The following is a 27,825-nucleotide window of genomic DNA, read 5'->3' on the forward strand; positions in this document are numbered from 1 at the left end:
TTTGAAATGTATGCACACATCGCCGGCCGTCTGCGTGCACACGTGACGTGAGAGCATTCATACGTGCATGTGTTGGAGTAGTGACTCTTCTTCCGTTTGCTAGCTCCTAGTTTTATTTGTCTCGCTTCCAGGGAACACGCAGTCGATCTGTACACGACGCAAAAAATCACAAAAAAAAAGATGCACACGTTTGGTACTTTAACTCGTAAACTGTAACATTTTTCCTGGTGGAGTGGAGAGCCGTGCACGGCATATCCAAAATTTGGCTTTTAAAAAGGTCCGCCTTTTGAAAAGGCTCTCTTGCATGCCCTGATTTATCGGGAAGCCTCATCAAACCAAGTAAAGAAATAGCAGCCGGGTTTGAACTAGGAGCCAAGCTAAAACTTTTAGTTTCCTAGCTACTGATTCCTCCTTAAACAATACTCTCGAAAAAAACGTTTTGCTAAACAATTTTTTCATAGTGTTTTATTCTCCATTAGAGAAACTAATCGGAGTGCGTGGAGGAGTGCCATTTTAGGAGGAACCAGGGCTCTGCCAAATAGTGAGAGTTCTAGCTAGTTTGGTCCTCAATCGAATGGTTGTTAGAATGCACATAGTAACAATAGGCTACGTGTTTTAATTAATCTTTTGAAATAAAAAGATATTCTTGGACGCATCTATAGAGAATTTTTATTTACTACCTCGAGCCCAAAAAGATATAACTATATAGATCTAGATTGAGTTAAACCTCTTTAAATTTGACTAAATTTATATAAAAAAACATTATTAACATTTACTATGACTTTAAATATATTCACTATAAAAAAATATTCCATGATTAATCTGCTAAAAGAAGTGAGTTTCTTTTTTTTTCTTTAGAACGGAGGATGCATGTGTATATGTCTCGCATTGGTCAAACCTGCCGAGCGAGCCGTCTCCGCTGTCGTCGACCAAACAAGCTACTATATCTTCTTTTTTTATATAAAAAGCGTTGCTATTTAATCAGTTTGGTAAAAACAAAAATTCTTAGTCCTAGTTGCCACCACATTTATTCATGTTCGTACTCTTTTGAACATGGAGCCCAGTTTGGTAAAATTTTGTCTTCTTTTCTTACTGCTCGCCACCACACATACATACTCGTACGGTCCTGCCAGCTTAGATCCTACGGCACATCATTTGGATAAAGGAGTGCTAGCTTCAGCTATATATGGAGCGAGAGGATCGGAGTTACTGTTGTAGATTAGGACCGATCCGGTTTCTTTAAAAAAGAAACTTGCAGTTGAGTTAGTGACAGCTAGAGCTGACTACAATTAAATTAGATCAACTTGTCAGTGGCTCAATAAGTCCCTCTAACTTAATTTAGAGGAGACTCATGGTTTGATTTCCCAAAGAAGCTGGTGAAACCAATGTAAATATTTGTGACTTGGGACAGCTTTGCAACCAATGTAAATTTCAAGTCGACCACATGTGAAAAAGTGCTAATTTGTAGCCAAACATTGAAATGAAATCAGACATACGTTTGACTATTTAATTTTGCACTTCTCCTATATATTTCATATGATTGAATTTTAAGATGATTTAAGACAATACTCTAGTACAAGTAAACTGTTATTTTTGTGATATGTTATTTAATTATCTTTGTTTCATAACATATCAACTGTTTTGTTCTTGTTTGACTATAGAAATAATTGTAAATTGTTGATTTTTTTTCTTTATGGTAGCACAAACCAGATTTTGTTGGGTTTGTAGTTTTGTCTAATATAATGGGGTTTTATTCTCAGAAATGTTTATAGAAATTACAACAAACTAAAACCACAATTTTAATATACTAAAATGTATACAATAACTGTAGTACGAAAGAAAACTAAAATTTAGGCACCTGAATTTTAGCAAGTCTTTTAATTTTGTGAATTTGTGGAGTATTCCAAAGGTATACATGCTGGTCCAAAAAAATGTCTGTTTTCTTTGCATATTTCCAGGAGGGGTTTGGACAAGTATTTTGGCTGTATGTACATATGCATGTATAAAACATATACCAAGAAAATAATACCACTAGTACCTTATCTCAGATCGGAGCTAGAGTGTTATTTAGTCGTGACAAATGAGCTGAGGAATGCATGATGCATTGCAGCATGCGTTGTATATGTGAAAACACGCTTGTGAATCGGCCGGCCGGCCGGGATTGAAATACTAATTAGCTAGTTTCAGGATGTTTTGGGAATTTATTAATTAAGGGTGTGTTTAGTTCTCCGTAGAATGCAAAATATAAAATACCAAGTATTTTAGAATGACGAAATACAAAATACTAAATTTTTATAAGTATGTTTAGTTCTATCCAAAATGCTAAAATTTTAAGGATCCAAAATATATAAAGCTGCTCTTTTGATTATTTTTGTCTCTTGAGACAAAAATCCAAAATACAAAATGACAACTATTTTGTTAAAAAATTTGAATAGTGTTTAGTTGTATTCCGCAGAACCTAATTTTTTTTGGCCCAGATGAAAAACTAAGCAGGTCCTAATTCGTACAGTTGGTGATAATCATCATGACAGAGTCCATCTTTGTGGCCTCATCGATGGCGATCGACATGCATCGAGCGGAGCCGCATGCTTACTCTACGTTGCTGTCAATGTCATCACGGTATCTACGTTCTATCTGCGCTATGTCGGCACGCCAACTAATAAATAATTATATATATACATATATAGTACGGAGTATACACATATAGGAGGTGTTTGAGACTGCTCTGCTCCACTTTTTTAGCCAAACGGTTTCAGCTCCACGCACTCAGTTCGAGGAAAAAAAAAGTGGAATTGTGAGAGCACCTAAAGAGGTACTCCACAAACTCTAGTTTTTTATAGAGCTGCTCTATGATAGAGTTTGTGGAGCAGTCCCAAACATAGTCAGTCGTCTTTTTTAATGATATGCTACCTCTATCTTAAATTATAAGCCATTCTAGGAATCTTGGAGGATCAAAACATCTCAAATTTTGAGAAGGGGTTTAGATCCAAACAAACAAACAAAAAATGGCTCATTCCAAAAACACTCTATCCTCGTCCACATTTGTTTTCACTACCACATGATAGCTAGTTTGGTGTAGCAGATTACTAAGAACAAGATAAAAAGTCACACCTATGGAGCAACACGTTCATTCTCTTTTTGTTGAACATTTTAGCAACAGAAGGAAATATATGTTAAGGTTTGGACCCAGCATTTTAATTTCTACATCAAAGAATTCACGCACACCAAATGACATATTAGGTAACATAAGCAGCTTGCTCCCTTTGTGACCTGGCCTGCTGCTGCAAATTAAAAGAAGCCCATCGAATCAATTTCATGTACAAAATCAAAAGTTGTAATATCGATGGTCCAAGAACAATGTTAGAAAATTGTTTTTTTTTTAAAAAAAAATCCATACAAGCATTATCGCGCGTGCAACACATGGGTATTTATCGAGTTGAATAAAAAAACATACCGTGAAAATGAGATAAAACAGTAAGAAATTCTGAAGACTATGTTAACTCTTCAGCCGCTTTGCATTGTAGAGGTTATTTTTTTGTGCTCTTCATGGCATCATCAATTCCCCCAAGGAGATTCAACATCACAAGGATAAATGTTCTATTAGACTTTGGTGTGCAGCAGGAGCAAAAAAAACTCTGTGAGATCATTCCTACAACCCTTGCTTGAGGAATAGATTAGTTTTGTTCTTTTCTTTGTTACCATTTTTGTACAGTACTTTTTTCCCTTCTTTATCAATACAAGCTCGGCAGAACTCCTGCTGATTGTTTAAAAATAAATGTTCTATTGAATGACTTACCAACATTTTGTCACTATTGGTTAGATCAAATAGGGAGAGCACCTCCAAACGGTCATTTGGGTGATAAGAGCAAATAGTATATACACCCGATAGTTCTGTTCAAAATGGGCATCCATCATTTTGTACATTTTTTTTCCAATCATATAACCACCTGTTGTTCCTGTATGATATAGCCAAATTTAGATATTTTCAGCCATGATTTTAAGCTGTATTTTTTCTATCAGCCAATAGTGGTTTTCTCTCATAATAAATCAGCGAACAGTATTTTTAGTCATAACTTTTTAGACCAGCGAACATGCGCTATAATCTCAAAGTATACTGTTTTCGAATTCACTTCTAAGTGATGTATTAAAAATTCCTGCAACAACACGCAAGGAATGAAAGTATTGTTGAATATATTTTAAAATATTTGGTGATATAGATGTTGCTAATCTTTCCATAAACTTAACAAAGTTTGACTAAAATAATATCCTTTTTGGGGCCAAAGGAGAAGACAAAACCGCATACAATTTATAATGGAGGGGTAAGAGAGAGAAGGCACGGCGCATCGACATGATCACAAAAGCCAAACATGATAAGCAAATTTGTCATAATGTGACTCCAGATATTCCCAGTTACATAAGAGTAGTCTCAATGCATGTTTTATGAGAGTGTAATGCACATTAAATAGGTGCTACATAAGCAAAATTGCTGACTTGGCAGAGTCATTAAATGAAAGAATTTCATCATATGAGAGCGGTTGAGACTGGTCTAAGACCAACGACCAGCCTTGGTAACTGTGTCAAACTATGCATTGAGACTGGTCTAAGACCAACGACCAGCCCGAGTCGATAAATACAGTTATTACAGACAACCAAGTTACCACCAAACCAACATTTAATACTAAAAGTTAATTATTGACCATACAACCCTCACGCCCAATGTTGCGGCACCAACAGTAATTTCATCTAGATCTGAACCATTGACTCTTGGAGTAAACTCAATGCACTTTGTAATTTCTCCATCATCAGTATGGGTGGCAATAGTCAGTAACAGCATCTCCTTGACATAGACAGCCACCACAGATCGCAAGAGTGGGATGACAGCAGGGGCAATGTTCTGACCACTATCACTATGAGTCAATCTGCTGTCATGAAGCACAAGCCTATTCTTGATGCTGCTGGTGCAGGCTGTAATTTCTCCAAAATATTCTCCCGCTAAAACTTCAACTGAAATGGTAGCCTCCACTGCATCTTTCACAACTGCATACACCACATCCACAGTACTGAGCCTGGTAGCAAGAGAGCAGCTTTCAAGCTCACAATTCTTCAACAATCGCCGTGCTATGCCTCCTATTGTTAGGATTCCTTTACTGAGTTCTCTATCCTGCTGCAACTCATCACCCTTGATTTTCAGATTAGTCTCAACATATGTATCACTTATCAACGCAATACCTCGTTTTGGTCCTGTCAAGATCAGCGATTCATCCTACACACAAGATTATGCATGGTAAGCTAGTACTATATATATATTCCTCATCAAGATATATAAGAAATAAATAGCAACGCAATGCAAGTAGAATAAAATTCGAGCCACAAAGCATAAGAAAGATGTTACCACGGATGAAACTGTGAGTGGTCCAATGCAATAGACTGATCAGAAGCTTGAGTGTTGTCATGTTTGATGAAGACACACACACACACACATTATAATAATTGGATCATTTGTAGTTATCTTACTATGCTACATAAGACAAAAAGGAAAAGTTCCATCATATAATTCCACCATTTGACAGCCACAAAGCATTTTGATATGATCACTATGCGGTTATCTGATATTTTGACAGTAGCCTGGAGACCTCAATTCTTTAACACAATACCAATCGACTCAGAACCACCTGTTGTGCATATGGAGGCTGAGCCACATGTTAATGAACCACCAGGGACCTCCCAGGTTACCGATAGACTGGCCAAGCAAGAGCTTCCTAGTTACTTGGTGGAGGAGGTGATAGGCTACTCCAAGCAGGTATCGGCCAAGGGGAAATCGGCCACCATTGGCCAGATTTTCTGCTGCTGCTAGATAAACAGAAGTTGGTCCTGCCGATCGGCCACAAAACACAAATTTGTCTAGCCACATGTTCAGGAAGCAGGTCTGTTCTTTTGCGTCAACAGGGTCTGTTTTGCGGTATTTTTGGATATACCCCGACCAGCCGCCGATGGTGCGGGTTTCTACCTTAGCACTGGGTTTGGTATCGAAGAAGTGGGTGCTATCGGCAGAAGATACATCCAGGCCAGTGAGCATAGCTACATCGGCAAGTGTAGGGGAAGCAGGGCCATGGCCAAAGACAAAGGCATTGAGGGTGTCTGACCAGAAATAAGATGCAACTATCAACAGTGATTCATTCTTATGCATATCGGCAATAGATAACCTAATACATTGGTCTAGCTTTCTCTCGTCCCACTGGACTTCATTGGAGTTGCTGACCCTCAAGAACCAATCCTTCCACCCCACGGTAGAGCTGGGCCAGGAACGGAAAGTATCCTTCCACAGATCCAAAGAAAAAATCTCTGCTCTAAAGGGGATCCTGTTGGTTTCTGCGTTTATGAGGTTGGATCTGGATCCCCTAGCGGGCCAAGACATTGGAGGTGTGGTTGATCGGTGGGGATGACAATTTTGTTAGCCAATTCCTAATGGTTTTGGAAATGAAAAAGAAAAACAAAAAAAGAAAAGAAAAGAGAAAATGTTCAGTAAGATGGATTGCGGATGAACAGGGGTGTGAGGAAAAGTACAACAGATGGCGCGGGGGACTGACCTCAGAAACGATGAAGTTGACGGCCATTTTACTGCGGAGAAGATGTTTGAGAGCTTCGGAGTTGGTGAAGAAGGGACTTCGTCGAAGATTTTGGAGCTTTTGGACAGCGCCGCCGCTGGGAGAGTAAAGTTGGGGTTGTGGAATGATGTGATAGAGAAGGAGTACCCGAGAAGGAACTATTTATAGGATAAAATGGGCAGGGGTAAATCAGACTTATCTCTTTGCCGCATCCGTGAAATCCGAGGGTGCTCAGGTAGATATGGTAACTGTTCGCACGGTAATCAAGGGATTGTGCAGGTGATTTGACGGGAAGCGGTCATTAGTCAGAGATATTTTACTGTACGGGATCTCCTGGTCGGTTCATCGGCAGCGTCGTGTAACGGTCATATTGCCGATGGTCCAATAAAGTGGATATAGCCGTTTGGAAGGATGAGATACGAACGTCCTGGTCAGTCCATCGGCAAGTCTTTGTAACGGTAATATTGCCGATGCGCGATTAAAATGGAAATGTCCGTTTGAGGAGTTGAAGATTTCGAAGGATCTGCGGGAGAATCAGATCAGAGTTGTTCAGATTAAGGCTGTCGGTTACCAGATTAGAAGCATTAATTGCGGAAACGGGGCATCATTGTTGCAGAGAATTTCGGAGCATTAATGATTTCATACTCTGAAATTGGGGGGCATGTGTTGACACCGTTTTTGGGTACGTGTCCATGTTTGGTAAAATATAGGCCGGCGAGAGAGGACAGCGGTGTTTAACCTGTAGGATGAGTTGCCGATGAGGATGGTTGCCGATAGAGGAAGGATCGAATGCGACTAAGCCCATGAGTGATGATGTGTCTGTGCCGATGGCTACGACAAGGGAGTTTGCCGATGACAAGGGAGTATGCCGATGATATGGAGGGAGAGCCTGGAGGCTGCCGATCAGTTTGTGGAGTTGTTCGAGTTCGTCACGGAAGGATAGTTTTATGTTTTCCTTAGTTATTTAAGTCATTTTGTATACGGATTCTGTGTAATTTGGAATTCGAGTTCTAGTCGTGTCTGGTTGTAGCTCTTTGAGCAGTGTATAAATATAGACCCTAGGGCTTTGTAATGATATATCTATCAATCAATCAAACACAAGTTTTTACTTATATTCCAGCATCTACTTTTTCGACGACTTAGTCATATTTTTCTTTTTTACTACGAGTTCTTAGGAATTCGTCGACTTAAGCTCGGCGTATTCTCGAGTTCCGCGTGACTTTTTTGGCCGTGACATCCGGGCGCATCGCTGTTGTCAGGACCAAAGTATTCGAGTTACCACCTTTGCCGATAGTAAGGTCAAATCGGCTGGCACGCCTTAACGTTTGAATCGGGTATTAACCCTTTGTGTTTGCAGATCCGTTTTTGCATCAACAGCAAGCCTAACTTGTTCATTGTAACCTTCCTCGCCTGATCTTCTAGTTTCGGCTCCCTGAACTTATTTTGGGTTTTAAATACTGCTAAAAAACTATAGAAAGTACTACATGCCGAGGAGGTGATTGGGGTGGACACATAAATTAAATTGCACGATCAATCGGGCTATACCCGAATAAAAAAGGGGCAACTTCAAGTCAAGTTTAAGTGTCGAAAATAGATAATCTGTGTTCCCGATAATAATCTGTTTTCCCTTTTGCAAAAGGTAGTAGGTTAGCAATTTATACACGATGCCAACAGAAAATGCAAGCTGCATGTACTCAAAAGTTAATTATTGACCATACAACCCTCACGCTCAATGTTGCGGCACCAATAGTAATTTCATCCAGATCTGAACCATTGACTCTTGGAGTAAACTCAATGCACTTTGTAATTTCTCCATCATCAGTATGGGTGGCAATAGTCAGTAACAGCATCTCCTTGATATAGACAGCCACCACAGATCGCAAGAGTGGGATGACAGCAGGGGCAATGTTCTGACCACTATCACTATGAGTCAATCTGCTGTCATGAAGCACAAGCCTATTCTTGATGCTGCTGGTGCAGGCTGAAATTTCTCCAAAATATTCTCCTGCTAAAACTTCAACTGAAATGGTAGCCTCCACTGCATCTTTCACAACTGCATACACCACATCCACAGTACTGAGCCTGGTAGCAAGAGAGCAGCTTTCAAGCTCACAATTCTTCAACAATCGCCGTGCTATGCCTCCTATTGTTAGGATTCCTTTACTGAGTTCTCTATCCTGCTGCAACTCATCACCCTTGATTTTCAGATTAGTCTCAACATATGTATCACTTATCAACGCAATACCTCGTTTTGGTCCTGTCAAGATCAGCGATTCATCCTACACACAAGATTATGCATGGTAAGCTAGTACTATATATACAAAGCATAAGAAAGATGTTACCACGTATGAAACTGTGAGTGGTCCAATGCGCAATAGACTGATCAGAAGCTTGAGTGTTGTCATGTTTGATGAAGACACACACACACACACACATGATAATAATTGGATCATTTGTAGTTATCTTACTATGCTACATAAGACAAAGGAAAAGTTCCATCATATAATTCCACCACTTGACAGCCACAAAGCATTTTGATATGATCACTATGCGGTTATCCACATTTTGACAGTGGCCTGGAGACCTCAATTCTTTCAACACAATACCGACTCAGAACGATAAATGAAGATATGTATCAACTATCAACTTGACAGACACTACAATTTACATCGTCACTCAATTCAATTGTCACCAAGTGCAAGACATAGGGGGTTTTAATGGAGTTTATATACATACCTTAGAGTTGATAGTTTGGGAATCTTCCCTATCACGGCGGAAGAGATAAACACACTTTTTGTCAAGGCTGTCTCTCGCAATGACAGTGCCATAGACATGAATTGGGAAGCCAATATCCAAGGAGCCCATCTTCACAGTGAAGATGTTTACTGCCTCACACAGCTCATAGTCGTTCTTGTTTTTGTAGACCACGTCGGTAAACCTCATCGGTGGAATGGGCGCTGCAATGAAAATTCAAAAGAGTCTCCTCATTAAACCATATCAAAGGGTTATGAAAATTCAGTAGATAAAGATCCTTGTATCCCTGACTGCAAACCGAGTCTCCTCATTAAACCATATCATCAGGCAGTTATATGCCGTTTACCAATAGAGAAAAATGCAGCTATGTGCCTTTACATAAGAGGGCTGATATGATTAACAGTATGGATCCAGACATCCAGTAACTGAATCAATGATCGAAGGAGCTAGCTAGCGAGCAAAGGCAGAGCATGGCCAGATGGAGGGGCACGGATTACTCACACTCCTCGTCGTGGTCGAATGAGGCGAGGTCATAGACTTGGATGAGCCGGGTGTAGTAGGCGCCCCCCTGCTTGGGATCGTAGTCGAGGATGCGCTCCTTGGCTTCCTTATCACGAGCAGCAAGCTCCGGGCCGTACTCAATCTGAAGCTTCTTAAGCCTCTGCCACCAATCATCCTCCTTATTATTCACCTCAACAACAACATTTTCATCATCATCACCGTCCTCCTCCTCATCATCATCATCGTCAACATCGTAATCCTCCTCCTCGTCATCATCCAGTGCCAGTGCCTCCAGCACGATCTGGTGCGCCATCTGCCTCACCCTCAACGCTGTTGCCGTTCGCTCAGACTCGGTCTCGCCTAAAGATTTCGAGCGCGCGACATCGCTCCGCATGGATCCGACGAGGTCTGCCATCGATTCGCCGCAGCCGATGGGGGAAGGAAGGCGAGCTAGGCTAGGTTTTGTTGACTGGCGAAATCGATTCGATCGATCCGATCCGCCGGATTCACGACCATTATATATAGTACGAGTAGTCGAGTATATATATATATATATATAACCTAAATAAATCGTTGAAGAGCTCTGGGCTGGTCGGTGAAAGATCGGCCTGGTCTGTTAATGAATGGAGTCTCAGCTCAGCCCATGCAGATGTCCGCCAACCTTCACTTCAACTCCATGACCACAAGCAGGCTTGGCCCACGGGACAGGTTTTTGCATGATACTCCCTCCATCCTAAATTACAAGAGGTTTAATTTTTTATCTCAAATTTAATCACTCGTCTTATTTAAAATATTTATAAAAATATAGTCAAGTCATTCTTAAGAACTTTTATTATTATAAATCAAGCCACGACAAAAAAAATAATATTTTACACACATTTTTTAATAAGACGACTGATCAAACTTGATGTAAAAAAAGTCAAATATTTTATAATTTGGAATGGACTAAGTACTACATAGAGAATACCTGTCTTATCTATATCTGTATCTATATCTTCTTAATAATAAAGATGTAAAATTTTAGTTTTTTTCGTTTATCCATTTTTAGTCCGTCTCTCTCTTTCTCTAACTACCACATATGGAGAATTATATATATATATATATATATATATATATATATATATATATATATATATATATATATATATATATATATATATATAAAAGGGCAACTCCAGTGTTTGGTTCGAACTGATCTGACAAAAAGTCAGATGAGGCAAAGTTTAGTTCAAGTCCTCCAGTACTTCGTTGGAACAATTGCACGAGATAACGATAAAAAATAAGAACTGATCGACTGCTGAAGGTCCACGTCGTGTTTGATGCTGATGATTAATCCTTTCCACTAATATTTTAATGTGTATGCTCGACATGGTTTGAACCATCTTTTCGGTATGCTTTTAACTTTTGACAACCAACAATTCACCGCCGCCGCCGATGGGGAAGGAAGGTGACGCTAGTGTTCTGTGATTCCGCCGAATGGATTGGCCGCCACTTTGTTCTGTCGTCGTTCCCATTCAGGCCTTAAATTTTTTTAATTTTCTTTTCCTGTTTCGTCGCTCATCCGTTTTTCCACCCCCGGCATTTTGTCCCCCTTTCCTAGAGTATCTCCCGTCAGTTGGTTAGTTTTAATTGGAAATAAAATTTATTTTTTATTAGGAGTTGGTTTTTCTCGAATATGTAAGAACATTGTGTATTATTAATATCAAATAAAATACAATAGTGGTCGTTTTTGACCCGGCCGAAACCCAAAGGGGCTAGTTACGATGACGGTCGTTGTCTTGAACTTTCCTTGAATTATGCATGACCTATAATAATAATATATAAGAAATAGAATAGTAGTGATGATGTCTTGAAACCTCGTCAATCTTAGATTCTTAGCGTTTAGTGTAAAGTTAGTGCAAACATTAGGTCTCATCGGTCACGAACAAATTAAACAAGCATCCACCTCATCGATTGGCGGTATCCCGACCTCAATGGTCAAGGCGGGAGAGAAAGCACTAGTTGTATTATGAATCAAGATCGCGAACTGGCAATAGACGACAACAAACAATGTACCAAAAAGAGCAGTGACAATTGAATGGCATCACAAGTCATCACTTTTTATATTTGTATAAAACAATGGTTTCTATTAAAATTTCAAGCACACTACACATTGAGATGATACAAAGTCTTGAAAACAACTTTTGATCTCTTTCTAACTAGAGGTACATAGCCAAGAAACGTAGAAATAACTAGATCGAAGCATATCTCCGCAATAGATAATGCAACACGTGTCTCCTTATGCGCTTATTGAAGCATCCCCATTGTGTTTGAGAAAAAAAAAGAACTATAAAATAAAATAACTTTTTTGGTCTAGTAGAATTGTACTAAATAAAGGATCCTGATGCTTTTACAACAAATGCAGGCAATAGGATCCACAACATATCGTTATTTGTGTCCTATCTTATGCAATAAAACAAATAGTCAATGTTGTGGTCCTTTGATCTCCAACTTCTTGTCACCGGTCCTTATTCCCTCCTCATGTAAATCGGTTGTTGAGATAGAACATCAGTAAACACTTTGACCAAATTATATGTAGAAATGAACATTAAGAGCATCTCCAAGAGATCCTCATATTTATTTCCTAAAATATGGTACGAGGAGGAAAAAAAAGAAGTCATCTCCAAGAGTTTTCTATATTTCTATCTAAAAAAAATTCTCTGTATTTTTTCCTACGACCTGGTCTTATATTTTGTATCAGGAACCCTCAATTTGTTTCTTTACGCGTTTAAGCCCTTCCACCAAATCTTTCTCTCTTGCGTTTTTCTCACCTAGAACCCTGTCTTTCTTTCTGCTTACTAGATGGCCGGAAAACTCCAGATGCACATATATGCGCGCTGGTGAGAAATTTTTACGATGTTAGGAAAGATGGAGAGGGAAGATGACAAACTATTGGAGAGAGTTTTTCTTATTTTGCCAAAAAAATTAAGGATGGGAAAGCCGGATGGCAAACTATTGGAAATGCTCTAATATATGAAATCTATCACAATAAACAAGCATTGCAGAGTTACAAAATATGAAAAAGATATCCCTTAAAACTCATTTATTAGGCATTACCTGGAAAAATATAAACTATAAGGCAACAAAGCATCTATCACGATTTTCTTTGTGCAAAGCATCCTGCAGTCAAGGCATCTCAGTCGCTCTTAAAGTTATGATCTTAAATCTAGAAAAGAGTGTTCATGTAATGTACGAATAAGAGTACCTGTAGATTCTCAGTCCCTTAGATTAAAGGAAGTTTTTAATACCTTGATCCAGCTCCGGTTTGACTTGTTGTAATTAGTTTCCTCTCCCTATAGCCGTTGTTGCCTTCTTCTTTGTTTTCTTCCTCTTCTCCTTTGTAAGTTGTACTGCACTAGCTATCGATTATTGCCCTAGCAGCCGCGAAGTTTGATCGCTAAGCTAAGATGCATGCATGCATGCATGTGATGTCCACAGTCGACGTCGTCAGCTAGCCTTGGCACTCGATCGGCAGCTAGAGTACGTACGGTAGACGAAGTCAAGTTTGACCAGCTCCCATCCCACCTGAGAGTCTGATCGACTTGGTTAGCCGCCGGCCGGTGCCAGTACGTACTAGGACTAGGAGTAGGATCTTTCCACGTTCATGCTGCCTGCATGCATGCATGTGAACACTATAGATCGCGATTAAGCTGTAATCTATTATTTGCGGCGGCGTTCAAGAGGTCAATGGTACAGTGCACTAGCATGCACGTACCGTCTACACGAGAATATAATTCTAAGGAGTCGAATAGTTTAAACTTTAACTAAAAATATATAAAAAATTACTAACTCTCATGAGACAAAATACTTCCTCTATACGAGCCTATAAAAAAAAGTCGTTTAGGACTGTGGCATGACCTCCAAAATATATTTTTGACTCCTTATTTTTATAAAAATATTTATTAAAAAGTGGTATATGCATATTTTATGAACGTATTTTTCAAGACAAATATATTCGTATGGTTTTTACATTGTCAAACTCAAAAACTTAATTGTTATTCATGATTTATATTTCCAATGTTTAACTCAAACCTTGTCTAAAACAATTTTTTTATAGGTAGAAAGGAAATAAGGACCACTAGATTAGTTATAGAATATATTTTTATAACAAATTTATTGGAGTCATAAATACTAATATTATTTACTATAATTTTGATCAAATTTAAGTTAGTTTGAGCTACATAGTTCCTATAATTGCCTTTTATTTTTGGACGGAGTGAGTACTACAAAACACATGCATGTGGCGAAGGATCTGAGTTTGAGAGCCTATTTGTTGGAGCTGGACTAGCCCCAAATTCATCAAAAATAGATACAGATTCAATTTTACGTAAGTCTATTGTTCCGAGAGCGAACTATGGGTATGTTTGGTTCTTCTTACTAAATTTTAGTCAAATAAAACTATTTTAGTTTGGTTGGAGGTGTTAAAATTTAGCAGGTATTGTAGTTATTTTGTTTTATTTGATAATTAGTTTTCAATCATATACTAATTATGTATAAAATATTCGTCTCGCAAATTACTTTATAGCTGTGTTTTTAGTTTCGAAAATAGTCTATATTTAGTGCTCCATGCATATGTCCAAATATTCGATGTGATATGTGTAAAAGAAACATGAGTAACCAAACATGATGCTCATAGATGACTAGTAGAACTAAACTATTTTAGCTTTTTTTAATCAGTGTGTTTGAAAGTTTAGCCACTGAAATGATTAAAATTAAGCTGACTAAAATTTAGCGAGAGATGACCCTGTATCCACAGTATATAGCGATCCACGCGTACTCCTCCTCTATACGTCTCAGCTAGCTTGCACACGTGCATGCAGCCCGTAAATGTCGCACCCGCGACTCCTATATAAGGACATGCATGCACACACCACCCAAACAAACCAGCAGATCGATCATCGATCAGACCGAGCTAGTGTCAGTGCAAGCAGTGAGCTCCACAACATAGTTGCTTGCTTGCCTTGCTTCCCTCTCTCACGAGATGACGATGAGAGCACTGCTGGCGGTGGCGACCATGGTGGCCACTGTCTTCTTGTCCATGTCGTCGTCGTCCACGCACGCCCAGCAGTGCGGCACGCAGGCCGCCGGCGCGCTGTGCCCCAACTGCCAGTGCTGCAGCATGTACGGGTGGTGCGGCAGCACCTCCGACTACTGCGGCAGCGGCTGCCAGAGCCAGTGCACCGGCACCTGCGGCGGCGGCGGCGTGGCGTCCATCATCTCCGAGTCCGTCTTCAACCAGATGCTGCTGCACCGCAACGACGCCGGCTGCCCTGCCAACGGCTTCTACACCTACGCCGCCTTCATCGCGGCGGCCAACTCCTTCCCGGGCTTCGGCACGACGGGGGCGAGCCCCGACGTCCAGAAGCGCGAGCTGGCGGCGTTCCTGGCGCAGACGTCGCACGAGACGACGGGCGGGTGGGCGACGGCGCCCGACGGCGCCTACGCCTGGGGCTACTGCTTCAAGGAGGAGAAGGACGGCGCGTCGGGGCCGGACTACTGCGAGCCCAGCACACAGTGGCCGTGCGCCGCCGGGAAGAAGTACTACGGCCGCGGACCCATCCAGATCTCCTACAACTACAACTACGGCCCCGCCGGCCAGGCCATCGGCGCCGGCATCCTCGCCAACCCGGACCTTGTCGCCGCCGACGCCACCGTCTCGTTCGAGACCGCGGTGTGGTTCTGGATGACGCCGCAGTCGCCCAAGCCGTCGTGCCACGACGTCATGACGGGGCAGTGGACGCCGTCGGCAGCTGACATCGCCGCGGGGAGGTTGCCGGGGTATGGCGTCGTCACCAACATCATCAACGGCGGCCTCGAGTGCGGCCATGGCGCCGATACCCGCGTCGCGGACAGGATCGGGTTCTACAAGCGCTACTGCGACTTGCTTGGGGTCAGCTATGGCGACAACTTGGACTGCGCCAACCAGATGCCCTTCAACAGCTCCTAAGCTATCTATATCTAGCTAGCTGAGGATGCATTCAGTGATCTTAATTATATTACTCCTATAAGTTTTGTAGTTTGGTTTCATACCTTTTTTTTTTTGGGTCTCCTTTGGAGCTCTCTTGTTTTCTGTTCCTTGCTGTGTCTTTGGCCTGCGAACTTGTTTGTTTCAAACTCTATTCTTCTTAATAAAATGATATGCTACATAAAAAAACTATACTTCCTCATGTTATATGTTAGTTTTAATTTGAATAAACGCATGTGTGTGTCTTGTAATCCCGTTGGAACCTTATCCTCTGAGCTATATACATATCTAAACAAACAGATACAAATTGTGTGCGCTTCTATTCAGTTCTGATATATTGAGTGGGAACTGAAGCGGAACTTATCTAAGTATACATTGTGACTCGATACATACAGTGAAATTGAACTGTAACTGAAACTATTTGACAATGCAACTAGCGTCAACAACACCCACATGGTTAACATGCTCCTCAACGGCACAACAATTTAAGTCAACCTCATTCCATATATCCATGTGTCCATCCTAGCTAGTCCTCAAGATCATCAAGAGAATACCCCTCAGCTCACTACCTTCTGAATCCTCACAATCAGCATCAATGTGTTCCTCCTGATTTGGATCCTCTTCCTCAAGATCACTCACTTCTTCAGCAACACAGCTGCGGCAGCAGGGATACAATGATCTGGAATGGGGGGAAATACAACAGAGTATGAGATGTGCATGCGCCTGCGTTAATATGGCCGTCTTCAGAGACGGGCCCTATTCGTCTTCGTTAATGCCATTAACAGAGGTGAGTGCCTTAATAAGGGCACTCACAATGCAGACTCTATCATAGAGTCTAGAGTTATTTATTACCTCGAACATTGTGGACTTGGAGTCTAAATAAGACTTGTAGTCTTATTTTTTCTACCTCTTTCTTCAATAAATATGCTGCCACATCAGCAAAATACCATAAATAATATGTAATTAATTGTCTTGGACTCTGTGATAGAGTCTTGCATTGTGAGTGCCGATGCTTGTCTCAACTAATGCCTTAACTCATATCAGTCTTCGTTAATGGTCTCTAGAAAACCTAAAAAAAATGCGACTTTAGGAAATTGAGACCAAACACTTAATGTTGTTCTAGAGGAAACGCCTCCACATTTAAAAGATTTTTGTAGATAGCTTTGTACATTAGGATTTTTAATATATTACCCCTGTGTTGCTACAGCCTACAGCCTACAGGTATACAAAACATCTCATGACATACAACCACACGAGTAGAATATATGTAAAATCTCATTTCATCATAAATAATTAACACCAAAACACATACTTGTCTGCACATGCTTAATGAATAATTCATAAAAGTAGCAACCGTACGTAAAAACACATAAGCATACATCTGCAGTAGACGATGCAATACATGTCTGCACACACAATGCTTAATGAATGAAATAGTCCCCCCCCCCACCCCCCCACCACCCATCCACCCACATTATGTTTAGGAAAAAAGAGGTACAAAACACAGTTTGGTCTAAGGCCTTGTTTAGTTCCAAAAATTTTCAAGATTCCCCGTCACATCGAATCTTGCGGCACATGCATGAAGCATTAAATATAGACGAAAATAAAAACTAATTACGCAGTTTACTTGTAAATCGCGAGACGAATCTTTTGATCCTAGTTAGTCTATGATTGGATAATATTTGCCACAAACAAACGAAAGTGCTACAGTAGCGAAATCCAAAATTTTTCCCAAACTAAACAAGGCCTAATAGAATTGTACTAAATAAGGGATCCTGAGATTTTTTTTTTTTTGAGGAAAATCCTGAGACTTTTATGGGTGCTCGATGGGCTACCTCAGGCCTTAACTCTTGTAGGGAAATGTATACGTTCCTCATACTTGTGGACATCATTATTAAAGTGTTTTCTTACTTCACCTAGAATTAATCCTCTATATTTCAAGACAGATTGCAATGTTAGAATTCCTTCTATATATATATTAGTGTTGTGAACAGAGGCGGTATAGATTTGCATTTGTATGTACAACCCAATTCACCGAACCTCCAAAGTTCAGTATTCAGCCAACCATATATTAGTGTTGGCAGATTGAATGAACAAAGACAATATATTATAGCGTGAACTGTATGTCGTCAGGGTGCTTCGCCTCGGGCTCAACCTCCACCTTCTTCGCACCGGCACCGGCTCCCGGTAGGACGTCCACGTCGTCCTCGAAGGTGGCCGTTGCGTACAGCAGGATGTCGGCGAGCGTTATCTCGCCGGTGACATAGGCGAGGGCCTCACGGCGTGCGAAGCGCTCCACCGCCCGCGTGGCGGCGCGCGCGGCGGCGAAAGCGAGGCCGCGCAGCACTGGTTGCTGCAGCTGGCGGCAACTCCTTGCTACCATTGCGGCGGCTGCCTGCATCTGCATGATCAATAATATAATGTTGGAGCGATAGATACGAGAGTTTCAATTCAGTGCAGATATATGATGTTTGTTGCCCTGGTTGCAGCTGCTGGAAGCGATCGCGATCGATCGATGATATATATATAAACTCCAAGCAGATTATATTATATATATTGGCCCTGGTTGTTGCCGTTTCGGACACAGAATAAAGACCGACCGACCGAGCATGCATGCATATATCTATATCAAGTCCGTTTCGTTAATTTGGTTATGTTGTTGCACAAAATTAACCTAGCAGCTAGGTATCTCTTGCAAATGCAAATCCCGTCCAAGGCCTGTCCGTGTCCGTACATGATGCCAGCTAGCGCTGTCTATTCGGACTGGGAGTAAAAACGGATCGGATATGGACGGATATCACTGATATCATATTTGTTTTTATATTTCTGATCGGATTCGGATTCGAATACGGATAATGTCAATCATGTCGGATAAGATATGATTGATGTCGACATCACAAATATACGATTTAAGTATTCGGACACGAATACGGTATTGAATGTTGAATATTCGGATTCGGATACGGACAGATCTGAACCCCTCTAAACGAATTCGGTCTTGAATACGGTCGAAAAATAACTGTACCTTTTTTATCCCTCCGAATTCAACCATGATAAACCCTACTGCTTGCGAACATGCATGCATGCATATTGGGTCTGCTCTAGGCTTTTTCATCAACGCCGGCATTGGAAACGGCCGCTCCGGCGCCGCGCCAGAGCCCACCACGTCGGGTTTGGATTCTTTTTTTTTTTCTTGAACCGAAACCTTTTGTTAGAATTTGTTTGGTCCGTGGTGGTGGTGTCTGTAACAATGACTAACTAGATGCATTGATCGATGCAGACTTGCAGAGACTGAATTATTTATATATTCTCTTTTCAAAAACAAACCTTCTCTCAATCTCACCATCGTCCGCGCATGGAGAAGGGTCCCCCTCCTGTTGTTCATGGCATCTCCGCCCCCCTTGCATTGGGTGAGAAGATTTGTTTTAGTGACTCTAAGGCCAGTCTCAGTGGGGGTTTTCACCAAGATGTCATGCACATTTATTAGAGCGCCATGTCAGCAAAACTGCACTTTTTGCATGAAACGAAGAGGAGAGAGAAGGAAGTAGTTTCACCATGGTGAAACTCCGCTGGCGTTGTTTCTCACGCGGTGAAACAGGATGAAATCCCCACTGAGGACTAAATCGTTTCACCATCTTGCATGTGATCCAATCATTTTGCAGTAATTAAATACTTTGCCCAGCCTAGAAAACATCAAGGTGAAACTCATGCATTGTGGAGGTTGTTTCATTGTTCGTTTCATTGATGTTCTGTCAACAGATTTGTTTTGGAAACAGTGCATTGAAATAGACCATTGAGACTGGCCTAAGGGCACTCACAATGTAAGACTCTATCACAGAGTCCAAGACACTTAATTACATATTATTTATGGTATTTTGCTGATGTGGCAGCATATTTATTGAAGAAAGAGGTAGAAAAAATAAGACTCCAAGTCTTATTTAGACTTCAAGTCTACATTATTCGAGGTAATAAATAACTTTAGACTCTATGATAGAGTCTGCATTGTAAGGCCCTAAGGCATCTTCGGTTAGCTCAGATGCCCTTTCACTTGCGGCGGATGACAAAGGCGCAAGGACGGTTGCGGTAGACGACGACCATATAGTTAGAGGTCATCGTAACCGCGTCGTCATCCTCCCTGACAAGGATAACACCTGTCCTGACTATCATGTACTCCCCCGTCCTAAAATAAATAGCATTTGCGCTTTCCAAAAAATAGCTTTGATTAAATATATGTTGAAAAATATTAATATTCATGATACGTACATAATTAGTATCATTAAAGAGAAACTGATTCTAGTTTTTTATCAAATTCATTTGGAGATACAATAAATATTGCATATATTTTCTACAAATTAAATTAAACTTTTAACACGAAAACCTAAAACTACACTTTTTGAGACATAGTGAGTAGTTGTTATATATGCCTTGAATGACACATATCGTAAACCATGTGAGAGATTTCGATTCCGGGTCCACACAATTTAAATTTGTGGGGAACGCTGTAAATCAAAACCCAAAAATCCGGCCATATGGGATCCGATTTGGAGGCTTGAGTATATGTGGGGCCCAGACGGCTAGCCCCCCAAAATTCCATGAGAAAGAGAAACCGTCCGTCCCCAGCCCAAATCCTGAGAATGATGGCGGCGGCTGCGCAGCTGACATCCGGAGCGGTGGCGGCGATCGCGGAGCACGCCGACGGCATGGGGGCGCTGGAGCCGGTGCTGCAGGTGGTGGACGTGCAGGCGGTAGTAGGGTCCACCTCCTCCGCACGCTTCCGGTTGGTGCTCTCCGACGGCGTCTACACGCTGCAGTCCATGCTCGGCACCGCCGATGACGCGCCCGTCCGGGACGGCTCCATCCGGAAGGGCTCAATCATCCGCCTCCGCGAGTTCACCTGCAGCACCATCCAGAGCCGCAGGTGAGGATCGATTATTAGTTATTAAATAAATCCTTTTATTATTATTGTATACTGTATGTATGAATAATTAACATATATGCTATCGATGATCCTTAGTATTTAATTTGTAAGGCAGTGCTTACATATCTCGGCAATCTTCCATTCCATGTATATATATATGTTGACACCCATATCAAATCAGTGAAAAACATGTCACAGCACATGAGCACATGCTGTTGTCATCAGTCAGCATTCTAATGAGTCGTACCAGTAGCTTTTCTAATCTAAAATTTAAACAAGTCTAAACCTTGTGTATATGCGCAAGCACAATTATAGAATTCTATTAAAGTGTCGTAACAATACAACACGATCATACTGGTAGGATGAATTATTCCAAGATCTCAAGTGGGGTCACTGTTATTTCCTGATTATTTGCGAGAATCGATGTTTGCCAAACTTCTTTGGTTAATTCATCAAAATACCTCTAGATTTCTAGTAGAGCTGATTAGGCATATCTATCTTTTACTTTTAAAAGGAGAGGAGTACTATTACTATTTGAACATTTGTTTGTTTTATATACCTTTTCATGGCTTTACTTATCAGTTGAGCTCACCATTGTTGTCTTTTATTCAGGGTCATTGTCGTTCTCCAACACGATATTCTGCAGCGTGAGCACGACATAATTGGAAACTCTAAACCCTTTGAGATGAAAAATGTACCCAAGGAGCAGTGTCCAGGAACAACCTCTGTTAATCAAGGCATGCTAGCAGAAATTCCATGGAAAACGGTTGCAGAAATCAGAAATTCCTTGGGATACCTGGTTAAGCCAGAGCTGTTCACTGTTAAAGCTATTCTCTCAGTTATGAACAGCGAGAGTTTGTGTTATGCAGCATGCCCATTGGTGGTGAATGGTTATCAATGCAACGGGGCAATCACTAGCAATGGATATGAGTGGTGGAACTGCGACGAATGCAGCATGACCTTTGCAGCTTGTGATTATAGGTACAAGATCTTCGTTCAGCTAGCGGATTCAACAGGTGAGATTTATGCTACTACCTCGCAAGCTGTTGGGGAGGAGATATTTGGTCAGACAGCAAGGGAGCTGTACTTAGTGAAATATGAAAAGCAAGATCATGCCCAGTATAACAAGATCGTGATGGGTGTTCAGAACTGTGAATATCTACTGGAGGTAAAACTGAACCTGGAGGCATTCAGTGATGAAAGTGAAACCCTTCCAATGTTCATCATTGTCAAGGTTGAATCCCTGAATCCATCAGCTGAAAATCGTCCTCTTGTGCGCCGCACCTCTGTGGGCATGAGAACTGGTTTCTCAGATTTGGAAACTGGTTTTTCAGATTCGGAAGCCCGGCTACGGCAGGGCGTGCGGAACTTCAGCACTGGTAATGCTATCAATGCTGCTGGTGTGCGTGTGCCGTATCTGCTATCAGAAGAGACAAAAAGCAACAGCCTGTAGGAGGGAAGAGGGCTTCAATTGAAGCTGTTCATTGGCCCCTCAGAATGTGATGAGGCAGGGTACTGAACTAGAGACTGCACACGTGCACAGGGCAATCCTACGTACGCTCGATTGGAGGCAGTTGTTTATGTGGGGTTAACATTTTTGTGTGATCCAGGGCAGGGTGTCTCAAACACTAAATGTGCGCTAGTTGCATGAACAATCCAATCTGTGTCATGTACTCGTGTGTGTGTCGTCAGGACAATGCATTGGCTAGTATTCTACTCGGCATTATTGCTGGTGCCAAGCTCTCTTTGGGGCCATGGATTACCTGATATCATGCTAAGTCCTCAAATGGAATGATATTGTTGCAAGTCTCCGTTTAACGTAATGTAACGATTACATCATGTGTCATTTATTTGTGCTTCCTAGTCTTGTTATCGATGCAGGACGCTGCTTGTGTTGAGATAGTTGGATCATTGATGCTGGGTCAGCAGGGTCGGTAGTGGCCTCGCTCCACCATGATCGGCGGCTCCCTGAACCACCTATACTTTTCTGAAACTGAAGAAAAAAATGTTCCATTTTGATCTGGAATTGTGATGTTAATTCCTGAACCAAATCTCTTTTCTTTAAGGTCAACGGGGGGAGGCGTTCCCCACCTGAATTTTATATATTGGCCCGAAATGGCCCGTAAAAAGTTTACAAACATTTGTGAACACACGTCTCAGCAGAACGGTGGCATTCGACGATGCCTCCTGAGAGGTGAATGACGCATAGACGTAATCGTCGTCCGCCAAGTAGGAGCTTAGCAAGGCTTTCGCCCAGTTCCTATGCCAAGGAGAAACGCAAAGGCCTAGCCGACAAAGAGAAGGCAGCCGGGGGTTCTTCGGCGACACCTTCAACAAGGAAGTTCTGCCCGAAGGCATTCCCTATCGCTGGCCCAGCCAAGAGCTAAGCAGAGCTTTCACTCAGAACCCTCGCCAACACTACGGAGACGGTGCTCTGCCCTCCCTGACAAGAGGTGCAGGGGAGGGCATCCGCGGACATGTAGCCCCGCCGCCGGCTTGCCCACGGCCAAACCACACGCACCGTGCATGCACGCGACGAAGGATCCAAGGAACGCAGCCTCACCGCCGGCAAGCCCATGGCCAAACCACGCACCCAGGGCCACGCACAAGTAGGAAAGACATCATACCGCAGAGCAACTCCAGAGAAGGTCGTGCAGGGGCTCCGCCGCTCATGAGAACCTGCAACGTTGAGGTTGCGCTAGTGGGAGGTTGCACCAGCACGTGTCCGCGTCGGGTCGCGGAACTCCGTGCTCGGTGATGCTGGGTCAGCAGGGTCGGTAGTGGCCTCGCTCCGCCATGCTCCGCGGCTCCTGAACCACCTATACTTAACTGAAGAAAAAAATGTTCCATTTTGATCTGGAATTTTGATGTTAATTCCTGAACCAAATCTCTTTTGGTGGTGAATGCTGCATTTTGTGGTGTCTGCACCAAGAAAAATCAGTCTTGTGGATTGGTTCTGCATTTTGGACGAGGTTTCACCGTTAACGGATCAAATGTTCATTGATGATCTTTGATGAGCTGAACGTTTCACCGTTAACGGATCTGTTATTACTTATCCAAACATATAGTTCATGGATCTGTTTAGGCGTTCAACTATGCATATATATGTGTGGAATGTGGTTTTTTTTATATACATTTCCTCATTAAAACCAGCACATACATAAGAATGCAACAACTAATAATTGAGATGATATGCTTCATTCCCATATTTTCAGTTTGTAACCACCTACTCCAACCTATGTACAAAAAATTGGAAAATCAATATTCTTATGGATTCAAATATAAATGTACTCCTTGCAAGTATTTAGATTTTGTATCCTCAATTGTTGATGCTGCCATGATGCAAAAGACAAGCAAGCTCTGATATGGCAATTGTTATTAATGGCTAGTAATTTTGATCCAAATAACAAATAAAAGTATCAGCCATTTACAGGCAAGTCCCGTGGAACCACTCAAATCTCATATTTTGTTGTTACAGGAGAAACTGGGCTGCTTTGCGCACCAAAGTCTCAAAGCCACTACGAGCAAGCAGCCAAGGCATAAATAAAGGGTCAGACATACTGAACCCCCTTACCCTGGATCACCTCTCCAATGCGATACGCAGGATTTGCTCCACGGGTGTCTTCAATAATTCTGTCTGCAGACTCTCTTCCTACAACAAGAACCATTCCGATGCCCATATTGAACGTTCGTCGCATCTCTGCATCATCAATATTTCCAACCTACAAAATACATAATAATGACAATATATGTTAAAAGGTATCTAGATCTAGGCAGAGTATATATGCAGCACACATAGATGATGAAAATCATGGTTGGATATCGTGGATCATTTGTTCTTGCCTGTTGAAGCCAGCTGAAGACAGGAGGCACTTCCCATGACCCAGTAAAAATTTTTGCCCCTAGTCCAGAAGGAAACACTCTTGGAATATTTTCAGTAAAGCCACCACCAGTAATGTGGGCTAGTCCTTTCACACCACCCTTGCTAATAATCTCAAGCACCTTATTTTTCATTTCAAACAATTTATATTGAAAGTTCATCAGTAAAATTCTGAAGAAAATATGAGATATAGATAAGCAAACCCAACCTGCTTAACATAGATAACAGTTGGAGCCAATAGAGCTTCACCAACAGTAGTTGTTATGCCATCATTTCTTGGGAGCTGATCACTCAAGGAAAATCCACTTTTCTCCAGTACTCTAGAAAATTAAGGATTTTCAGCCATCGTTAACAAGATACATATAATGTTCAACAATAGGAAGAAAAAAAATACATATAGATAAATTTACTATTATAGATTTGAAACAAGTGGAATTCAAGAAGGTGTAATACCTTCTAACAAGAGAGAATCCATTAGAATGAACCCCGCTGGAAGGAAGACCTATAAGGACATCTCCCTTAACAATGTTTTTTCCATCAATGAGTTTATCCTTTTCCACAATACCCAAAGCAAAACCACATACATCATATTCATCCTTTGCATAGAAACCAGGCATTTCTGCTGTCTGTAATGATCAATTATACAGTAATCAGTTCAACTGTTTTTGGCTTTTCATAAAATTAGTGCATATGTATGTAATACTTAAGGTGGATTCATTTGAATTTGTATGGAATTATTATTATACAGGTATAAAAAGCAAACACAGAAAAAAGGTTACACTGATATCAATCAGGTAGCAAGCACAAACATTAAAATTCTGCTTCTTAGTAAAGTGAGTCATCCCAAAAAATGCAGATAAATAATAGAGTAAACAATTACAAGATAATAAATACGCAACAATCGAAGACAGTCTGACACAGTGCAAGACATTTGATCCGTTCATATACATAACGATAATACTGCAGGGTTGAATTGCTAAGCCATGGTAGTTTAATCAAGAAAATCTTACCTCCCCTCCTAGGAGAGCAAAATCTGGTAGCTTTTTTTGTTTTTTGTTGTTTTTAGGACAACCTGATTGTTGGCACCCAACCTTAATCCCCTTGATAACCTACATAATTTGTAAAGTGCTTATGGGCATAATCGAAAAGTTCCATGAGCCAAAGACTAAAATAAGTATGAGAAGGGCAAAAATTACTTTCATAAAGTGTCAGTACCTTCTCTGCAACATCAACATCAAGTTTACTCGTTGCATAGTAATCTAGGAAGAACAGCGGTTTTGCACCTGAAGTTATGATGTCATTGACGCACATTGCTACCTGTCACAGTGGCCTAAATCCATTCAGTCAACTTGCAACAGAGATAATGAAAACAGCCGTACATAGCAACTGATCACGTACCAGGTCAATGCCTACTGTATCATGAATACCAGTTTCGAAAGCAAGCTTCAGCTTTGTCCCCACTCCGTCAGTGCTAGCAGCAAGGTAGTACTTCCCTGTTCAGATAAAGGAGCAGGAAAGCAAAATTTCAGAAAGTGAGCGCAAGGAAGGATCCTCCACACTAGCAGCAGCAAATGAACCGTCGAACTACATGTTTGTTTGTTTTTTTTTAAAAAAAAACATCCAACTGCATGTTGTATTGCACACATCTAGAATTGTCGCATTGACATATGTGGAGCAAACAAGTACATTAAATTTGCACCTTTCGGCAGCTAAAACTGAGAATTAACTTACACCTAATCAGTAATCACCCAACAAGGCCTTCATCAGTCATCACCACAACCGTTGTTCAGTATTCACCCAACAAATTTTTGCCTACTCCCTACTCGAGTTGCAGATTGCGGCACATGTAGCAACTAGCAAGCAAGAGCCCTCAGAAAAGGCTAATTCCTTTTTACCAAAAAAAAAAGGTGTATAAGTTAGCAAAGATGGAGTATGTCAGTGCATTACCAAAGGGGAAGAGACCGCTGAAGCCGCCAATCCAGGGTGTCATCCTGGCGATACGGCGCACAAGCTCGTTGCCGGCGTCGACGTCCACGCCGGCATCCTTATACGTCAGTCTCTCCTCCTCGCCAGAGCCGCTGCTGGTGCACGAGCTGCGGCAGGACACGGACGCGCGCCGCGTCCCCGCAGGAGCCTGCCGGAAGTGGAGTTGATGACGCGTCTGTGGAAGACCCCGGCGAGCCACGCGGGCGGGGGCAGCGGCGGCCGGAGAGCCTGTTGGCCCGCGGAGAAATTGGAGGACACGATCGGCGGCGGCCATGGGTATGGGACGGGTTGGGCGTCGAGGAAGAGCTTTGATGGAGACGGTGAAGAGCGCGGTTGTGGGTGGCCGGGCGAGCGGCGACGGACGGCGGCGGCGCGGTGCCCCTGCCCTAATTGGCCAGGTGGCAACTGGCAAGTACGACGCGTGTGGGGTTTAGCGTCGGTCGAATTCGTAAGCTAAGGTTTATAGCATCCAAAAATATTTAATTAGCTCCCTAGCGTTCAGTTTTTTTTTTTTTGCTAAAAACAAGGGGAAAATCGAGATCATCCTAATGTTTTGAGTTTTGTAGGTGCACCTTAACCACTTCGCCTATTAACCCGATATATAACAATAATAACTATTAGATCAGGCCATGAAACAATGAGGGCCATCAGATTTCGTTTTGGTTCGAATCTCGGCCATTAAGGCTTTGTTTAGTTCCCAAAATATTTTGTAAAAAAAAAAATCAGATTCTCCATCACATGCAAAAAACATTAAATAATAATAAAATAATAATTAATTACACAGTTTGTCTATAATTTGTGAGACGAATTTTTTGAGCGTAGTTAGTTCAGGATTGGATAATATTTGTCAAATACAAACGAAAATGCTATAGTATCTATTTTGCAAAAAATTTTGAAACTAAACAAGACCTAAGAGCATCCCCAACCGTTTTGCAAATAGCCTTTGCATTCATGTATTTGCAAAAAAGTCTTAAAAACATATATCCAACGGTTTGGCATTTGGACTTTACAATTTTATTAACTTGGCAAAAAGAGGAGAAGGATTGACATATATGCCAAGCCTGTTCACACTTGGTATTGGAAAATTGGCGCGAAGTCCGCGTGCGACTACGGGTTGAGGTTGCGCGAGTTTGGCGACATCCCGCCGCTAGACTTTCCTACGAACTGCCCATCGGTC

At 41.6% G+C, this 27,825-nt stretch overlaps 5 protein-coding genes across 6 annotated transcripts; 2 read left to right on the plus strand and 3 right to left on the minus strand.

The window, feature by feature from the left end:
- LOC110430236 lies at positions 4,608-6,614 on the minus strand. The gene is made up of 2 exons (XM_021447517.1): positions 6,588-6,614; positions 4,608-5,263 (listed from the first exon to the last, which is right to left on the minus strand). Exons 1-2 carry the CDS (start codon positions 6,612-6,614, stop codon positions 4,679-4,681), a joined length of 612 nt encoding a protein of 203 aa, XP_021303192.1. The 3' UTR covers positions 4,608-4,678.
- LOC8067323 lies at positions 8,285-10,256 on the minus strand. The gene is made up of 3 exons (XM_021447961.1): positions 9,861-10,256; positions 9,342-9,562; positions 8,285-8,884 (listed from the first exon to the last, which is right to left on the minus strand). The coding sequence occupies exons 1-3, from the start codon at positions 10,252-10,254 to the stop codon at positions 8,300-8,302; spliced, it is 1,200 nt and encodes a 399-aa protein (XP_021303636.1). The 5' UTR covers positions 10,255-10,256; the 3' UTR covers positions 8,285-8,299.
- Positions 14,887-15,846, plus strand: LOC8067324 (chitinase 12). The gene has a single exon (XM_002439091.2). The coding sequence runs from the start codon at positions 14,887-14,889 to the stop codon at positions 15,844-15,846; it is 960 nt and encodes a 319-aa protein (XP_002439136.2).
- LOC8068667 (replication protein A 70 kDa DNA-binding subunit C) lies at positions 20,304-22,632 on the plus strand. 2 transcript variants are annotated; one of them, XM_021447016.1, is made up of 3 exons: positions 20,304-20,782; positions 21,395-22,016; positions 22,117-22,632. In XM_021447016.1, the coding sequence occupies exons 1-3, from the start codon at positions 20,457-20,459 to the stop codon at positions 22,255-22,257; spliced, it is 1,089 nt and encodes a 362-aa protein (XP_021302691.1). In that variant the 5' UTR covers positions 20,304-20,456; the 3' UTR covers positions 22,258-22,632. The 2 variants fall into 2 exon arrangements, with proteins under 2 accessions (XP_021302691.1, XP_002439137.1); XM_002439092.2 differs by having other exon boundaries at positions 20,307-20,782; positions 21,395-22,632.
- Positions 24,142-27,074, minus strand: LOC8068668 (phosphoribosylformylglycinamidine cyclo-ligase, chloroplastic/mitochondrial). The gene is made up of 8 exons (XM_002440412.2): positions 26,610-27,074; positions 26,061-26,155; positions 25,878-25,979; positions 25,673-25,771; positions 25,116-25,288; positions 24,871-24,982; positions 24,626-24,784; positions 24,142-24,504 (listed from the first exon to the last, which is right to left on the minus strand). The coding sequence occupies exons 1-8, from the start codon at positions 26,920-26,922 to the stop codon at positions 24,334-24,336; spliced, it is 1,224 nt and encodes a 407-aa protein (XP_002440457.1). The 5' UTR covers positions 26,923-27,074; the 3' UTR covers positions 24,142-24,333.

The sequence above is a fragment of the Sorghum bicolor genome, chromosome 9 (assembly GCF_000003195.3).
Source record: "Sorghum bicolor cultivar BTx623 chromosome 9, Sorghum_bicolor_NCBIv3, whole genome shotgun sequence".
Taxonomy (NCBI): Eukaryota; Viridiplantae; Streptophyta; class Magnoliopsida; order Poales; family Poaceae; genus Sorghum; species Sorghum bicolor.

What these genes read in the sequence shown, in the direction of transcription:
- LOC8068667 (XM_002439092.2), top strand. Translation starts at nt 20,457, where the DNA reads ATGAGAAAGAGAAACCGTCCGTCCCCAGCCCAAATCCTGAGAATGATG. An exon ending in AGCACCATCCAGAGCCGCAG is followed by an intron (nt 20,783 to 21,394) that starts GTGAGGATCGAT and finishes TCTTTTATTCAG; the next exon opens with GGTCATTGTCGTTCTCCAAC.
- LOC8067324 (XM_002439091.2), top strand. Translation starts at nt 14,887, where the DNA reads ATGAGAGCACTGCTGGCGGTGGCGACCATGGTGGCCACTGTCTTCTTG.
- LOC110430236 (XM_021447517.1), bottom strand. Translation starts at nt 6,614, where the DNA reads ATGGCCGTCAACTTCATCGTTTCTGAG. An exon ending in TCAACTTCATCGTTTCTGAG is followed by an intron (nt 5,264 to 6,587) that starts GTCAGTCCCCCG and finishes TCTTGTGTGTAG; the next exon opens with GATGAATCGCTGATCTTGAC.
- LOC8067323 (XM_021447961.1), bottom strand. Translation starts at nt 10,254, where the DNA reads ATGCGGAGCGATGTCGCGCGCTCGAAATCTTTAGGCGAGACCGAGTCT. An exon ending in ATTCGACCACGACGAGGAGT is followed by an intron (nt 9,563 to 9,860) that starts GTGAGTAATCCG and finishes TTTTCATTGCAG; the next exon opens with CGCCCATTCCACCGATGAGG. An exon ending in CCCAAACTATCAACTCTAAG is followed by an intron (nt 8,885 to 9,341) that starts GTATGTATATAA and finishes TCTTGTGTGTAG; the next exon opens with GATGAATCGCTGATCTTGAC.
- LOC8068668 (XM_002440412.2), bottom strand. Translation starts at nt 26,922, where the DNA reads ATGGCCGCCGCCGATCGTGTCCTCCAATTTCTCCGCGGGCCAACAGGC. An exon ending in ATACAGTAGGCATTGACCTG is followed by an intron (nt 25,980 to 26,060) that starts GTACGTGATCAG and finishes CCACTGTGACAG; the next exon opens with GTAGCAATGTGCGTCAATGA. An exon ending in TTGCTCTCCTAGGAGGGGAG is followed by an intron (nt 25,289 to 25,672) that starts GTAAGATTTTCT and finishes TGATCATTACAG; the next exon opens with ACAGCAGAAATGCCTGGTTT.